Here is a 14,882-nt window from a genome sequence, read left to right as displayed (position 1 = left end):
TGGTCGAGAAGTCGATTGATGAGCTTATTATCGTGCCCTCGTTTTCTCAAGATGGTTCTCCTCTGTTCGAGATGGAAAGTCAGCAACCTGGTTACCGTTTTCAAGCTCTGTCAGCAACACGTAGGACAACGCACAAGTTCAAGCAGGTCATAGTGCGCCTTGTCGCAGATGGTATGCCACGTCTTTTCCAGGTGCTGAATGAAGAGCTGGAAAAAGTCGATTCCATCCTCTGGGAGCCAGCCATAGGGCAGCATACTGAAGTGGTCGCGCGTGGTCAACTTTGGCTTGGACGCACCCTCCGTGAAAGAAACCGTCCAGCCGATCCTGCATTTCCACGTAGGGAGCGTCCGCTGGTCGATACCTGGCCGGGCCGTAAACCAGGCCTCTGCAAAGAAGACTCGATCGGTGTCTGCCGACTTGACCTCAGTGCCCCATTCGAGCCCATCGGAGCCGGGATGCTTCGTCTTCAACCATCCGGGATCGTGATCGAGATGGCTATTTCAACGTCAAATCAAAGTTATGATTAGTCTTTCTTTTCATTCCATGATGCTCAAGGGGTACTTATAGGCCCCTACCACAAACGCCTGCCCATCGAGGCATTCGACTTTGCAGGCCACCAGGTTGATTCCACGGCGCTGAGTTTGATTGCTTCGACCATGTGGCCCTTCTCCGTGGACTCTGTGATGGCCAGAATGAAAGAATCACTCGGCTTGATGCCTAGCGTTCGATTAATAGTTGGCCGTTGCGCAGGAGGCTCGGGGAGCTTGAAAATATCTCGTAGCTCCTCTGCCAAGACGCCCATCATCGTTCCTTGACACTTCAGCAAAGTCTTTACTAATGTGTCTTTGCGTTGATGAATTGCAAGTCGCAATGGCGTCAGCCCATCGAAGTCCGGCTCCTTCGTGTCTGCTCCAGCGGCGATGAGAGCCTCCAAAAAGTCTGTGTTACCCTTGCGGATTGCTTCCTGTATCGGCCTGCCAGTCCGAAAGTCGAGCTTGTTGAGATCGTATCCTGCATTAGCTAGCGGCGCAACGAGTTCATGTCTGTTATGATTTGCCATGATGTGCAGAGTGACCGTGTCCTTTGGCGCGAGCTTCCGGATCAACTCCTGGCGAGTGTCGGCACCTTCGAGTGCCATGAGGAGAGGCGTCTTGTCGTCTTTGTCACGCATGTCGGCTCTGATGGTGGATTTTCCCAGGAACATAGATACTAGGTTTTCTTTTCCATTCATGACTGCCTCGTGAAGCGCAGTGCGTCCATCTTTGTCTGCGTGATTGATGTTTTCGACTTTGTCGATGAGAAGAGCCGCAGCCGCGGCGCAGCCATTCTTTACGGCCCAGAACAAGGGCGTCCACGAGTTTACGTCTGGTTCATTGACCAAGATGCCATCTTGTTCGAGAAGGCATCGCATGAACTCGTCATTCCCATAACCAGCAGCCCACGATAAAGGGGTCCGTTGCGTGTCGTCTCCAGCGTTGAGGTCCACCCCAGGGCGTTTGACGAGGTTCTGGGCTATTTCTCGACTGCCGTTCTCTGCCACCAAGGAGAGAAGTGTCCTGCCGCCTGCGGATGCCGGGGCAGCTGCGCCGCAGTCAAGTAGGAGACTTAAAATGTCAGGTTTGTTGCTTCTAACAGCCAGTAAGATGGGCACCTCGTTGCTGGCATCCTTCTGATTCAGGTCCGCCTTGAACTTTTGGACGAGCACCTTGACAACAGAAGTCTGACCAAACTCTACCGCCAGCGAGAGCGGAAGGCGGCCGTTCATGTCCTGCTCGTTCATCTTCTGTGGATGAAGACCTAGAATTCGCTCCACTACCGACTCTTGGCCCATTTGTGACGCCAGGGTCAATATAGTCTGACCATCGCCGACATTCTGGTCGACGAAGCTGTCTCTGTCAACAAGCAGCCCGAGAACTGGCCACGACTTTGTGTCGACTGCCCATTTCCAGATATTAGCCTTCTCGCCTGCATCGCCTGACTTCTGGATCAGAAGAGCGACGACCTTATCGTGGCCGTTGTCCGCAGCCAGTTGAATAAGCGACCTTTCGCCCTCCCCAGTTAGGGTCACTGACTCATTGTCAAGGAACAATTTGACAACTGCAAGGTGGCCACGCGCAACCGCACGCGACAGAGGACGGTTGCCGTCATTGTCCGGTTCGCTCAGTTTCGCGCCCGACCGCAAAGCGACAATGGAAGCCCTCACGTGCCCGTTGTTGGCGGCAATCCACAGCGGTGTCCTTCCTCTATCGTCTTTCATATTCGGCTCAACGTGCTTCGTCTTTAATAGGACTTCTAAGCTCTTTTCGTGCCCGTTTTCTGCAGCCACGAGTACAGATTTGAACACCTGCTCACCAAGGGGTCCATCTTCAGAGCTGGACATGTCTTCAAGGAGGAGTTCAAGGACATCTTTACGGTCATCGCGCGCCGCATACCACATCGGAGCTCGGCCTGTATGATCTAGAAGACCAGAGTCGACGATATTGAAAGAAATCAACAGCTTTGCCACATCGAGGTACCCCCTAGCCGCTGCCCAACTCAGAGGGGTACGGCCGTGCGAGTCCCTGGCATTTTTCTCTTCGTCTCCGCCTTCTGGGGCGTATTTCTTCAACGCGTCGTGAAGCCCAAAATACGCCATCATGTGAGTGGCCGTCCAGAGTTTCGGCACGTTTTGGCTGTATCCTGGCTGACCTCCGAACGCCATTAATGCTTGGACCGACGCAGACCGCTTGTAGTGGTCACGGAGAAAGCTTAAGAGGAAGCCGTCCGAAGACGCCAAGTTTGAAGCATGCCTCCCCCAATTTTTGGCAGCGTAATCGTAGAACGGGTGCTGTGAGACCCGAGCACCAAATGCCTCGTCTGTTAAACAAGGTCCCTGTTCAAATGACGGTGACGAGAGGGCGGTGATGCAAGTCTTGAGAACTTTCTGCTCAGCGTCGGGAAAATAATCCTTCTCTTTTGCGATAAAGTATTCCAAAGCAGATTGGTGGGCAACTCGGGGAAATCCATTTCCTTCGTCGCTCACGATTCCTCTGAATTCTGACAGCAAGTTATCCATGTCTGGGAGATCGTCTTCCTCCGGGTCTCTGCCTTCCTCTTGGATGGCGATGGCATGCTGGAGCTCGATCGTGGTGAGTGACCGTGTTGCATAAACAAGCCAGCTCAAGAGCACGAACTTGTACTTGGTGACAGACTTTGGCTGAGCCGCGACCCAACTAGTTGCTTGATCCCAAACGGCATCGATTTCCGGAGGGCGGCGCGAGATGGCGCGTAACGCCTGTGCAAGTGTTGGAGCTTCGAGAAGATGTCGCACAGAAAGTACTGCGAAAAGAAACCTGTTGTAGGCTTTAGTTGGGGGGAAGGCGGCAGGGAGGATCTTAACAGGAACTAGGTAAAGGAAACAAAAGGACTTGACAAACAGAGGATCAGGGGCGGAAAGAGAAAGCAAGCCAGGAGGATAACGAGAAGATAAAGAGGAAGAAATTCTCACATTTCGCCGGCCGAAGCCACAATTTTCGCTGTGACTTCGTCTTGTCGCGCCAGCAATTGCTCGGGAAGGCGGCGGTGATTCGATAGTTGATGCTGGACGTAGGTTCTGATGTCCTCTTCGGTCGCTGAGATGGCCTTGGTAACATAATTGTCGAAGTGCTCCTTGAATTGATACTCGATGCCCCGCCGAGCCATTGCTAGGAACCTGACATGCTTTTGACGTCGGCAGAGCAGCCCAAGTGCTCGGAGGAATGGGCCTCTCTCATCCATCGGCATTTCGTCCAGGCCGTCTGCGACAAGATAGACGTGAGGATACAGCGTGACGACGTATTCTAGGAGCTCGGAAACCTCCAAGCTCGAGGGAACTGAGCCCCGGGGCTGATGAACATCGTGAAGAGATCGCAGGCGGGCCATAACTTGCTGCTCCTTCCTCCCGCGACACAGCTGCTTCACAAGACTTGAGAGAAGTGCATGAGACGAGTGGTTCTTGCGCTCGGAGCAGTAGGTGTAGGCAAGGCCATGCTCTTGGCCGTCTTGGCTGGAATTAGCGAGGAGCTCGACCAAGACGGCTGTAAGCACTGTCTTGCCAGCTCCAGGCATCCCTTGACAAAGCAGAACGGGTTGATAAGTCTGTCCATTGTACTTTTCCACCCAAATCTGAACTGTCGCTGAGGTGAGAAACCACTGCCCTGTTCCTGGCACACGAAGCTCAGTGAGAGATACTTGATCGGCGGCGAAATTTAGCCCACTGATCCAATCGAGGATCGTTTCGAAACCCTCGAGGTGGTCGAGAGTGGTCCTTTCAAGCAATCGGACCAAGCCGCTACTGGGTTGTACCTTGTAAGTACTTGCCTCCGCGGGAGCAAGGTGGGAAGAGAACTTACACGTGTTTCACTTCCGATACAGATATGAATCGATTGTATTGCACATTCAGGATCCCAATCCTAACGAGTAGTTCTTGTACAGAAGATCTCGGTGGAAAGCGTTGGCCGAGTCGCCGTCTTCCGAATGACAAGCTGAACGAGGCGGTAGAGGAGGTGATCTCGCGCGTATGATCAACAACTGCTATGGTTCTTTCGACAAGCTCAAGAAGAGGGTGCATCAACTCATGCTGCAGAAGTTCTAAGAGACGCGCGTTGCTGCACAGTGTCTCAAGAAGCGAACAGAGATTGGTGAACCTGCACAAAAGCATAAGCAGCTAGTTCTCGAGTTTCATAAATCAGTCATACTTACTCATAATCTAACTGTTCATACTCTGGTGGAAGGCTATGGGCCTCACGGCGCAACCTGGTGATGGCTACCGACACCTCTCTGACATCTTGCAGGGTCCGCTCGAGAAGATGCAGGTAACCAGAGAGTCCGGTCGCTAAGCTGGCCACTTCCATGAGCTTCGGAAAATTGAATCAAAATCGAGGCCCAAGCGTCGGGTGCTGTTTAAAGTCGGGGCTCGGGAGGCGTGATAATTGTACCTCTCTCTTCTTTAGTTATTGATGTGTCATTTCCCGACGGCCGGGTCTCTTACAATGGCGGAAAATATTGCGCTCAAATGTGTTGGTGGGAGGTATCAGGAGTGATAGGATTAGTAGAGGGAAACGGCTGAGGTCTGAGAGCGTTTAAATAGCAGACATCAAGCCCTCCCCCGCCTCACAGGAGGGGTAAGCAGTATCAGCCCAGCATATTATTTGCTACGCATACATGCGTGGCTGATCAGAACCGTCCAGCCTGCAGCATTTAGAAGTTCTCAGCGGCTCTTTGCCTTGGATGATTCGCTAGAGTATGTGATATGGCTGCAGGTTAACGGCGCTAAAATCAGTGGTAAATTTCAAGCTTAGATTGACAAATAATGAATATCAATATATATTTTAGTCTTTTATACGGTATCTTTAAGCACATAAGTATGTACTTAGTTATAGTCTTAGTCAAGTCTACTATATTATTTTCTTCTACAATAATATACATCTTTCGTAGTAGGGAGTCTCTACCCTCTATAGTCGTGATCTTCGTGTCTTGACAGCCTTTTCCTTCCCATGAGTCTCCAACGCGCGAACCAGGTATGCCTGACCATCGAATACTGCCCTGCCACCGATCCTCCACTTCTCTTCTTCAGGCGGAGAGATTACGCCCATGCTTGAGAGTGACGTAAGCTTCAGGTCACCCGATTGATACGCACTCTTCCACTGCAGCCGACCTTGGACGTTGGTCAACTTTTCCTTTACAACGCTGAACACGCCCTCCTTGTTTTGACGCATAGCAAGGTATATGCCACCATACTGGCCGAGGAAGACATCATCGCCATCTGCTTTTCCTTGCAAGATCCAACCGCGGTTCATTCCATGGTTGGGCTGGAGCTCTCGCCAGACTTCTTCGTAAGGCGTGACTTGGTTCCCTTTCTCAACGCAGGGCATAGATCCGGTCTCGAGGTCGTCGCCATTTGCAAGTGGCTGAAACTTTCCTTCGTCCGGGTCAAAGGAGAGTCTGGAGTCGATGGTATGATTCCATCTGCAGTGCACTGAACATTCTTAGAGACGCCTGATAATTGAATCGACTTGCGACTTACGAGGATCCCGTGATAGGATCTCCCTGGTTCCAGCAAATGCCCAGTCGATAGACTGATCTGCTTTGGTGATGCGCAAATCCATGAAATAATCGCCGACACTTAGTACAACGGTATCGGTAGGCTCGGAAGGGGCATCGTCGGCCCACTTAATGGAGATTCTGGTAGAAAGTCGGAGAGTCATATTTGCCGATTTTTGGTGTTTGAGATAGTCTTGAATGGATACCAACGACCATGCTTGGGTTTATACCCGTGGTCGTTGTGCCCCATCTCTTACAACTTCTTAAAAAGGACTAGACTCAGCTCCATGTTCCCAACCATGATCTTCATTACCATCCAGGACCACCTAATGGGCACCCCCACCTAATGGACCACCAAAATTTCAATCTTCCCATATAAAATCCGAATTTTCAAGTATATCGCATTTAGCTAAGAACGAAGATACTCATAAACCTATACCTATGTTATATAGTAGTTTTTATGAAATTTTATTATCGGCTTGACTTTTTCCCGTTCCGCCTCGTGGCCTAGTTCTCTAGCCCTTTGAAATTTTTCGCATTTCTCCTTATCTACCCTACGCGACTCTATCTACTTAAGCCGAATTTTTACCTAATTTTCTTATCGGAACTCCTTTCCTAATGGTTCGCCGTATTTATACCGAAGATGATATAGCTAAGGCTATACTCGATATTACTAATAGAGGCCTATTATAGACGGGGGCGGCCGAGAAACGTAGAGTCCCTCGGTTGACCCTTTTTAGGCGACTTTCCGGTTAAGCGAGTAAGAATAAACGAATCTAGGCCCACTAGCGTCTTTTAAAGAGCTAAGAAGAGACCCTTATTCATTAGGTACTGCGATAAGAATCTCTAGGCTATGCTCCCTCGCATAGCTAGCTCCGCGCCTATATCGAGGCTATCCTTAAATAATAAGGCGATAATAAGCCTTTAGGCAAGTACTAGACTACGAGGTTCATCTAATATTACCTAAAACTATCTACTAAGCTTAGAAAATATTAGGAAGCCGCTAGATTTAACGGGTTTACTCCGAAGGCGGTTAATTAGTACTTTGATATTAGGGAGAATAAGTATAGCTGGATTAAGCCTAAGAATACGGTTAACGTAGACGAGGGCGGTATAATAGCGGGTTTCGGTAAGTATTCTATAAGTACTCTATGGGTTTTTATAGGGAATAGCTAAGTAGTTATCTATGAGGCCTAGACGGCCTCGTAATCGGGAGCTCTAACCCGAAGAAGAAGGCGATATTAAAGGGCTCCTAGTCGCGCAAGTGGACCTTATTTATCGAGGCCGTTACCGCAATTAGCCGCGCTTTAAAACCAGGGATTATCTTTAAAGGAAAGGAGCTATAGAAATAGTAGTTTCTAGACGAGTTTAAATTAATAGCCGATTGGCACTATATCACATCGCCTAACGGCTAGACCGATAACTATATAGCTCTCGAGTGGCTGAAAGATATCTATCTACCTTAAATAGAGCCTCGTGATGCATCGGATGCGAGACTAATTATCCTTGACGGTCATGGGAGCTATACATAGGTGAGCCTTTAGGTGTTTTCGCCGCATAATTGCCGGCTATAGGGTCGCTAACGAGCAGCTAGGACGAATAGATAGCGACGTGCTTTCTAAATAACGTTTACTGCTATTACCTACTAGCATATTATTCCTATGGTTTATAGCCGTTAGATAATAGAATTTTTAATATTATTAAAGGTACGTATCAGAAAGAACTCTAAAAGCTAGCTAGTTTGACTGATTCTGCGCCGGTTGACAAAGTCCACTTTATCCGGGCATACGCGAAAGCCAGGGAGGCGGGCATAAGGAAGGATATTATCTTATCCGGCTAGAGGTTTACTGGAAATTAGCCTATTAACCGTCATAAAGCTCTAATATACCCGGAAATTTAACCGGATAAAGAAAAAGTGGTAGAATAGTTTAAGATGCCTAGCCCTCCTCAACTGCACTTAGATAATACCCCGAAAATAAGCCGCTAGGTAAGAGATATAGCTAAATACCGAAGTCGTCCGACCCGGTAGAAGTATAGTAAGATCGCAAAGGGACTAGAAGCTTTAGAGATAAAGGTTGCCGTTTAGAATACGCGGATTATTGGCCTCGAGGAGTAAATAGCCTAGCTGCGGCGAGGGAAGAAAAGAAAGGCGGTACCGAACCCGAACCGACGATTTATGGCTCTAGCGGAGGCTCTAGCGACTAGAGAAGTTTATCCTAACTCAAAGGAAGCAGAAATAGAGGTGGATGTAGATAAGGAGGTCGAGTCGGTAATTGAGGTGGGTATTAGGTCAGAGGACGAAAGTGAGGACTTTATAGTCGTAATAAAGCACTGCTAGCGCATACGGAGCGGTCGGGAGGTTAAAAAACCACGCAGAGAGTGAAATTTAAACAATTTTCTATAAACTTTCTTCAAAGCCTCGTTTATTAATGGAGAATCGGGACTGTTTTTGCGGATATTAAAATTTGGATTTTGTATGGGAGGCTCGAAATTTTGGTGGTCCATTAGGTGGGGGTGCCCATTAGGTGGTCCTGGATGGTAACATAAAAAGGAATCGTTGTCTGATCTTGGCAAGGATGATAGCTCCTAGTTGAGACAATTCCTGACCCCCGCCGGTTGCGTTTCCGTTTGAATGACTTGCAGTTTCGACGCCGGCGGATACTTCCAGCCCAGTATTCTCGGGTGAATATTTTCCATCGGTATCTGAAGCTTCCCCCTGACTCGCTGATCTCACGTTGGAGCTTATCTCATCACCATAGGGTTGAAGTGTTTGTTCCAGATGTACCGAATTTTCGGCAGCAGTGGACTGTGTGGTGGTTTTTGGAATGGCAAGGCCCTTATCTCCGCCATGGAGAATCTCTTCTTGGGCCTGGAAACGTGCATCATTATCTCCAGATGTCTCAGGTTGACGCTCATCTTCTTCAGTGGTGTCTGTCGGCGGACAATCGGCTAGGTTTCTCCGTGCCATGATGGGGCAAGCAACACAACTGACAGGTTGTTGAAAGGGATGGGCGCTTTGGTGATATTTCAACAATATTTCTTATTGCTGCCTAATATTTGTGAGGGGAATGTTAGGTACCTGTATGGTGGCGTTCGTGAGGCAGCTGATTGGTGATGTTTGTAATTTGCTGTATGAAGCCACAACTGATACATGCATATCGCCAAGGCGTCGTGTGAATTTTGTTCATACGTGAACGTTATCATTAAATAAAGGTCCTCTTAAGGCTTCGTTAAAAGGTAGCCCTCTTTGATTGGAATACGCTTGAGAGGGATTCTTTCTCCCAACTTAGACGACCAGTCATGCTGAGTTACTTCATACCTAGGGCTTGAGGCTGCTTCCTATCAGCGAAAGACTAGACCCCGATATAGGTTTAGCCTTAAATAGGTGGTTTCTCGTGCAGTGGCATTTCATCGAGAAGAAATTAGATATTCTAGATCCCAGCAAGGATGGCGGTTTTAACAATGTGGAGATTAATTTCCAATGCGTTCTTATAGCTGTAGCCCGGCCCTTGATGGGTTAACTGAGCCAGAAGATCGAAGATTGATTTCCTTTCAAATTAGAGCTATCAGACATAGACATGAGATGATGGCATCATATTACCAGAGCATTATTCCTGACAAGGCAGCAGTTATCGCAATACCATTCACCATGGCTTTCAATTGCAACCCGCTATTCGTAGTTGGCGCAGAATTTCCCGCAGAACTTGCCTCAGAGGTGCCAGCAGAAGACGCGTCGGTGGTGGTTTCGGGCGTTGATGCTGTTGAAGCCAGGGTAGATGTAGTTGAAGACTCATCGGAGCCACTAATGACTGTAGAAGAGACCCTAAAAGGTGCAGTGAACGAGACAGCAGAAGAGGTGGTGGTGAGCTTGATGCCGCAGACTTTTTCCACGTCAAAGGTGAATTCCATGTTTCTGGCTTCACACTCTAGCGTTTGCCTTTGGATAGAGTCTACAATTTGATTAGTTGTTATCCAGCAATGAGTAACAAGCCAATGACGCTTACCAGGCAATACTGAAGCTGCACACTTCTCTGCCATGCAACAAAAGTATCTCTCGCGGTACTCTTGCTGCGTGCACATGCACGCTGCGTCATTCGTACAAGAGCCCCCCGGGAAGCTACCAAAGAAGCAGCCATTCTAGAGAATATGAATTGAGTACTCTTTCTAGACTAAAGTTGAGGATGATGACACGTCACCAAGGGTTACTCACGTCACAGTCTGCATTCCGATTTTGCTCTTCCTGGTTGAATCTTTGGGCCGAGGCATGACCAACCCCCAAGAGGCTGAAAAGCATCAGCCAGCTGAAAAATGGCGCCATGATTATTGCTGGTGAGCTAAGAGCGAGCGACAACAGCAAGTGATTGATGAAAGAAGGGATGACCAAGAGAGATGATGGTTGTCGAAAATGAGGGTTTAGAGGTCTCAGCCACGCGTGCTATAACGCGACTTTGCAGCAATTCGGCCATTGCCTAAACCGTCTAGCGTCTGATTTTATAAATATCCTGTGCCACTTAAATCGTGCGACAGCTTTCCAGGCTTGTCTTGATCCGGAAGCTCGCTTATTGTTGGAGATTGGACTGTTAGCAGGCGGCGAATAGAGATGCAGCAGAAGTTGCATTCAAGATCCTCCCGTCTATAAGAAGCTGCACAAATAGACTGAGCTCAACTTGAGTCATGCCGCACACACGATGATACTCCTACTTATCTTTCCAACTGGCGTCTCATCACGAAATTGTTTTCGAGATCAGCACGGTAGCCTGAATTCCAGCAGGAGCACAAATTCTGGAATCCATAGAACCACCAGTATGTGTCCACTTGCGTAAATCGCTTCCATTTGTATGGTGTCACTTATACCGCGGAGCTTGATGACGGAAAGAGATTCTGGTTAGAGATCAAAGCTCAATCCTCTGTTCCATGCCCAATGCCAACACCCTCACGTCACAGATCACGCACACAGCAAGGGCCAGGAGAAGTGGAACCACGTAGTTTATTTGGTGTAGACAGGAGTGCAAAAACTGCAAAATATACAGGTATGAAATCGTAACCAAAACTCATCCGCCATGCAACACAGATGCATCCAACTGTCCTTCTTCATGTGAAACTGGTCAGAGGTATTTACAGGGCCGAGTTGTCACCGCAGCTGAAACTGCCGTTGACGCCCTTGTCACTAGCAAAGATGTCCAGCATCTGAGTGATAGAAGACCAAAGACCACAGCCGTTGAGAAAAAACGCCCAACCGACAATGGAAACATTCAAGCAGAAGAAAGCGATCTGCTTGGGGCTCTTGAAGTAGTTGCCCTTGTTCCAGCTGAACCAAAGGACACTGGCAATTCCAAACGAGAACCAGGCGTAGGTAGTAGCTGACTGGATAGAGACCAGAGAGTCGAAGATCGGGATGGCGTTGGAGATGATGAAGGCGACGATCCAGAAGACTGTTGCGATGGTGACCCATACGCCCCAGGACTTGGGGGTGTTTGCCGTGATTTCGTTGAGGGCGTTCATCTTGCGCATCACAACGACAAAAACGTATTTAATGCCGATGTGGCCGTTGGCGAGAGCGGCAGTGACAATAGCCGGAATAACGATCCCATAAGCTGCCTTGGCCGCGATTCTAGGCGCTGCGCCGAGGGCGGGAGAAGTTGTGTACTCTCCAGAAAGACAGTAAATGCCAACAGCTAAGAACGTGTAGAAGCTGGCGCCGATGATACCCAGCCAGCTGAGAGCCCAGGGAAAATCCTTGACGGGGTCGCGCATCTCGGCCATATACGAGACATAGGCGTGGTGACCCGCGAATGCCCACACAATCTTGAGAACCGCATTGAAAATTGTCTTGAAACCTGGGTTGTTCGCGACCTTCAGATCTGGCTTCCAGCCATCTTCGGCTAGGTTTGGCTTCGAAACACCAATGCTGATCATGGTGATCAAAACGGCTGCGATGATGCTGATCATGCAGGGCAAGCCGCTCTGCGCCACGAACTTCATCGTTCGCGGGATGCATAGGAGGTAGGAGATGAGACAGGCGATGCCAATGAAGCCCACTGTGCACATGGAATGGTCGCCGATCGAGTTGAAACCGATAGAAAGCGTGACCGAAGCTGAAGCGCAGCACATGTTGAGCTGGATCACAAACGCGATGCCCACGATTACTTCCCAAAACCGGCCACCTGCGGTCCTGGCCATGTCGATGACAGTTACGCAGTGAGGATGACGGCAGTAAAATCGCCAAAACTCGTAGCCTGTGTACCAAGCCAGCAATGCTGTTCCCCAAGTTACGATAATTCCGGGGACAATTCCGATATCGCGGTAGGCGGAGGGCAATCCAAGAGCGGCGATGCCGAATTGGTTGGTGAGAAGGGCGAAAAGGGTGCTCTTGCGGCCCATGACTCGGAAGTTCTTGCCTCCCTCACCACCAAAGACACCGCCAACTTCTTCACTCGCGGCGGGCTTGATATCGAAGTCGGTGCCTGTTTCATGGCCAGAGTCATGGGCGGCTTTTTCTACGTCGGAGTGTTTGCGGTCGAGGTTGGCATCCTTTTCGACAGGGCTCGTTTTGATGGACTCGTTTGGGGTAGACATTGTGATTTGTTCGATTCGATCGGGCTTTCTGACTTGAGGGATTTTGATCTGGGGTCGAGACTTGCTCCAGCCGCGAGGACCAGATTTATGGAAGGGTGAACAACTTGGCTTAAAGCTGTAATCAGATACTAGTGAAGAAGTCTGGGAATCAGATCAGGGGGAAGTGGCTGGAGAATCGAGTGCTAAGTCATATTCCGGCGAGTCTCCTGCAGCTCGACGAGTTTAAATAGTTCCTCCATACCTACCAAAGCTTCACCGGGTACGTAGTCGTAGAATAGTCCTCGGGGTTGATCCATGGTGGTTAAAGGCCGAAGCGTCTGATGTCTGAAGCCCGCTGCCTATCAATTCCCTCAGGGCGAACCAATCAAAGCCAAGACGATATTTCTTCACAGTATAGGATCAGCGGACCATGCTGGGCGCTCTTACCCCGGAACAGCTCCCCATGGGGCATTGGGGTATCGAAAACTGGGCAGTGGAGTGTTTGTGATGACGAGACCCAACTTTTGTCACATCATGGAGTGTATCCGCCCGGAAGTCAGGGGCGGAGGATCCGGAGGGTTGAGGGGATTTAGACACGCCTGGTCCCTGATCAGGAGGGTGGCTCTTGGTGTCTTGGCAGAACCGCAAGTGAAGCCATTTTGAGTGGAGTTGAAGGCAGTAAAAAACGGAATCAGTGGGCAAGAATGGGCCCCCAAGAGTTTTGTGGTTCTCGTGCCGTCGTTGTCCCCGAGAAAGAGTCTCCTGAGGTATAAGAGCCAGGGGTCGGCTTCCACCCCGGTGTGCTCGGGGGCGGGAACCGATCCCTGGACGTTCAAGGGGGGTTGGAACAAACTTCAGCCGCTTTGACTACCTAGCTTCGGCAAGAGAGAGGTCAGTTTGGGGCCCACTGTTATCGGATATCACAACCGATCCTGGCAAAGAGTGTAGCCTCATCGTAACTACAAATATTCACCAGCTGTTCTCAATTGGTGCGCGGAAGTTTACAAGAAGCCTAAGATCCACAGCTTGGGATCCTGTGCTTCATCACACCAGATCATTTAACTGTCAATCAAATCTGTTGGTTCGCCTCGTGTCTGGCAGCCTCAATCTTATGGTCAAGGAGGCCAGGTTTCACTACAGTAAGGGTCTTGAACGCCTGCCCCTTTGAGGCATCTCCTAGTGAGCTGCCTTGTCTTCGGGAATAAATCTGGTGCCGTAATTTATTCATACCTTACCTATTCCACCAGAGTTAGGCATCGAGCGCAACGTTGACTTCCCTTGCCAAGGATCATAAGCTTGACGTGCGACGAACTGTATGAACAGCATCGTCTCCGAGGCATTTATCAAATAATGCCTCATCTCTTACCCGAGTCGCCTACCGCTTACAGTCGTTTCTGTTACAAATCGACGTCTGTTCGCCCAGGTTGCTGATGGAGATCCAAGGATCAAGCGCCTCAGCAGCCGCAAGACTTTGCCAGGTTAGGCTAAATTTGCCGCATTCTCTTGCGTCATACGGGACGGCAATTACCCCTACTGGTTCCAAGGGTGTGGATAAAGCTCAAGGGTTGGAGCATGGGAGCCGCCGGGCGTGTACGTCCTATCCCACAGCTCGAGCTGCACCCTCGGGAGGGATCCCGCTGATGCAGAGAATAATCTTCTAGAAGGACGTAAGATGTTTCGGATAGAAGATGGAAATGCTGAAGATTGCCGTCTCATGATATTCATCACTGCTTTCCCTTGAAGCGACTTAGGAGTGGCGTTCAACGTGGCAAAACGAGTAGAATCGAGTGATGATCAGGCTCGTCTACTAAAAGCACCCCGTAGCGTGGACCTATGTCAGACGCGAGCCTGTGACGAGGATGCTAGCATTTTGTTGGCAATAGGATACTAAACCTCAAAGTGAGGACTGATTCCTGACGTTCAAAACGTAGTATACGTATTATCTCGGACCATCGGCGCTTCCATGGAATGGTTGTCCGGCAGGCAAACGGGCATGATGGGGAGCAAGGATCGCAGACATTGAGGTATGTAATGGCACGACAGGGATCAGTAAGCACGTTTCCAAATCTTGACAGAACCGAGTTCCCCTGGCGAGGTCTGTAGGGATTAATCCTGTTGGGCGTTCAGACGCCGTAATTCGGCGAGAAAAGTTGGGGGGTATGGAGAACGTGATAATGGAGTGAGCATAGCGAGGGCTCGTAGAAGAAGAAACCCGGTATCAGCGGGTTTATGCTACGGAAGATCCGACAGGCTATTCATGGTTGACT

General features: G+C 49.5%; 5 protein-coding genes across 5 annotated transcripts; all 5 read right to left on the bottom strand.

Annotated features, from left to right (window-relative positions):
- Positions 1–1,135: 1,135 nt before the first annotated feature.
- NECHADRAFT_54874 (uncharacterized protein) lies at positions 1,136–2,635 on the bottom strand (the record flags this gene model as incomplete). Its single annotated transcript, XM_003043490.1, has 2 exons — positions 1,136–1,365; positions 2,467–2,635. Coding segments are annotated over 2 exons (399 nt in total), but the record flags the coding sequence as incomplete, so codon positions are not given.
- Positions 2,636–5,471: 2,836 nt separating this feature from the next.
- NECHADRAFT_88274 (uncharacterized protein) lies at positions 5,472–6,224 on the bottom strand (the record flags this gene model as incomplete). Its single annotated transcript, XM_003043489.1, has 2 exons — positions 5,472–5,995; positions 6,044–6,224. 2 exons carry the CDS (start codon positions 6,222–6,224, stop codon positions 5,472–5,474), a joined length of 705 nt encoding a protein of 234 aa, XP_003043535.1.
- A 2,357-nt stretch (positions 6,225–8,581) lies between these two features.
- NECHADRAFT_88273 (uncharacterized protein) lies at positions 8,582–9,028 on the bottom strand (the record flags this gene model as incomplete). The annotated part of the gene is made up of 1 exon (XM_003043488.1): positions 8,582–9,028. One exon carries the CDS (start codon positions 9,026–9,028, stop codon positions 8,582–8,584), a length of 447 nt encoding a protein of 148 aa, XP_003043534.1.
- A 629-nt stretch (positions 9,029–9,657) lies between these two features.
- Positions 9,658–10,378, bottom strand: NECHADRAFT_88272 (uncharacterized protein; the record flags this gene model as incomplete). Its single annotated transcript, XM_003043487.1, has 3 exons — positions 9,658–10,010; positions 10,065–10,197; positions 10,271–10,378. 3 exons carry the CDS (start codon positions 10,376–10,378, stop codon positions 9,658–9,660), a joined length of 594 nt encoding a protein of 197 aa, XP_003043533.1.
- A 797-nt stretch (positions 10,379–11,175) lies between these two features.
- NECHADRAFT_98052 (uncharacterized protein) lies at positions 11,176–12,636 on the bottom strand (the record flags this gene model as incomplete). The annotated part of the gene is made up of 2 exons (XM_003043486.1): positions 11,176–12,504; positions 12,562–12,636. The coding sequence occupies 2 exons, from the start codon at positions 12,634–12,636 to the stop codon at positions 11,176–11,178; spliced, it is 1,404 nt and encodes a 467-aa protein (XP_003043532.1).
- Between the last annotated feature and the right edge of the window lie 2,246 nt (positions 12,637–14,882).

Source organism: Fusarium vanettenii, assembly GCF_000151355.1.
Source record: "Fusarium vanettenii 77-13-4 chromosome 13 genomic scaffold NECHAsca_28_chr13_5_0, whole genome shotgun sequence".
Lineage (NCBI taxonomy): Eukaryota > Fungi > Ascomycota > Sordariomycetes > Hypocreales > Nectriaceae > Fusarium > Fusarium vanettenii.
Note: the sequence above shows the minus strand (reverse complement) of the source record. Positions and strands in the feature narration are given on the sequence as shown.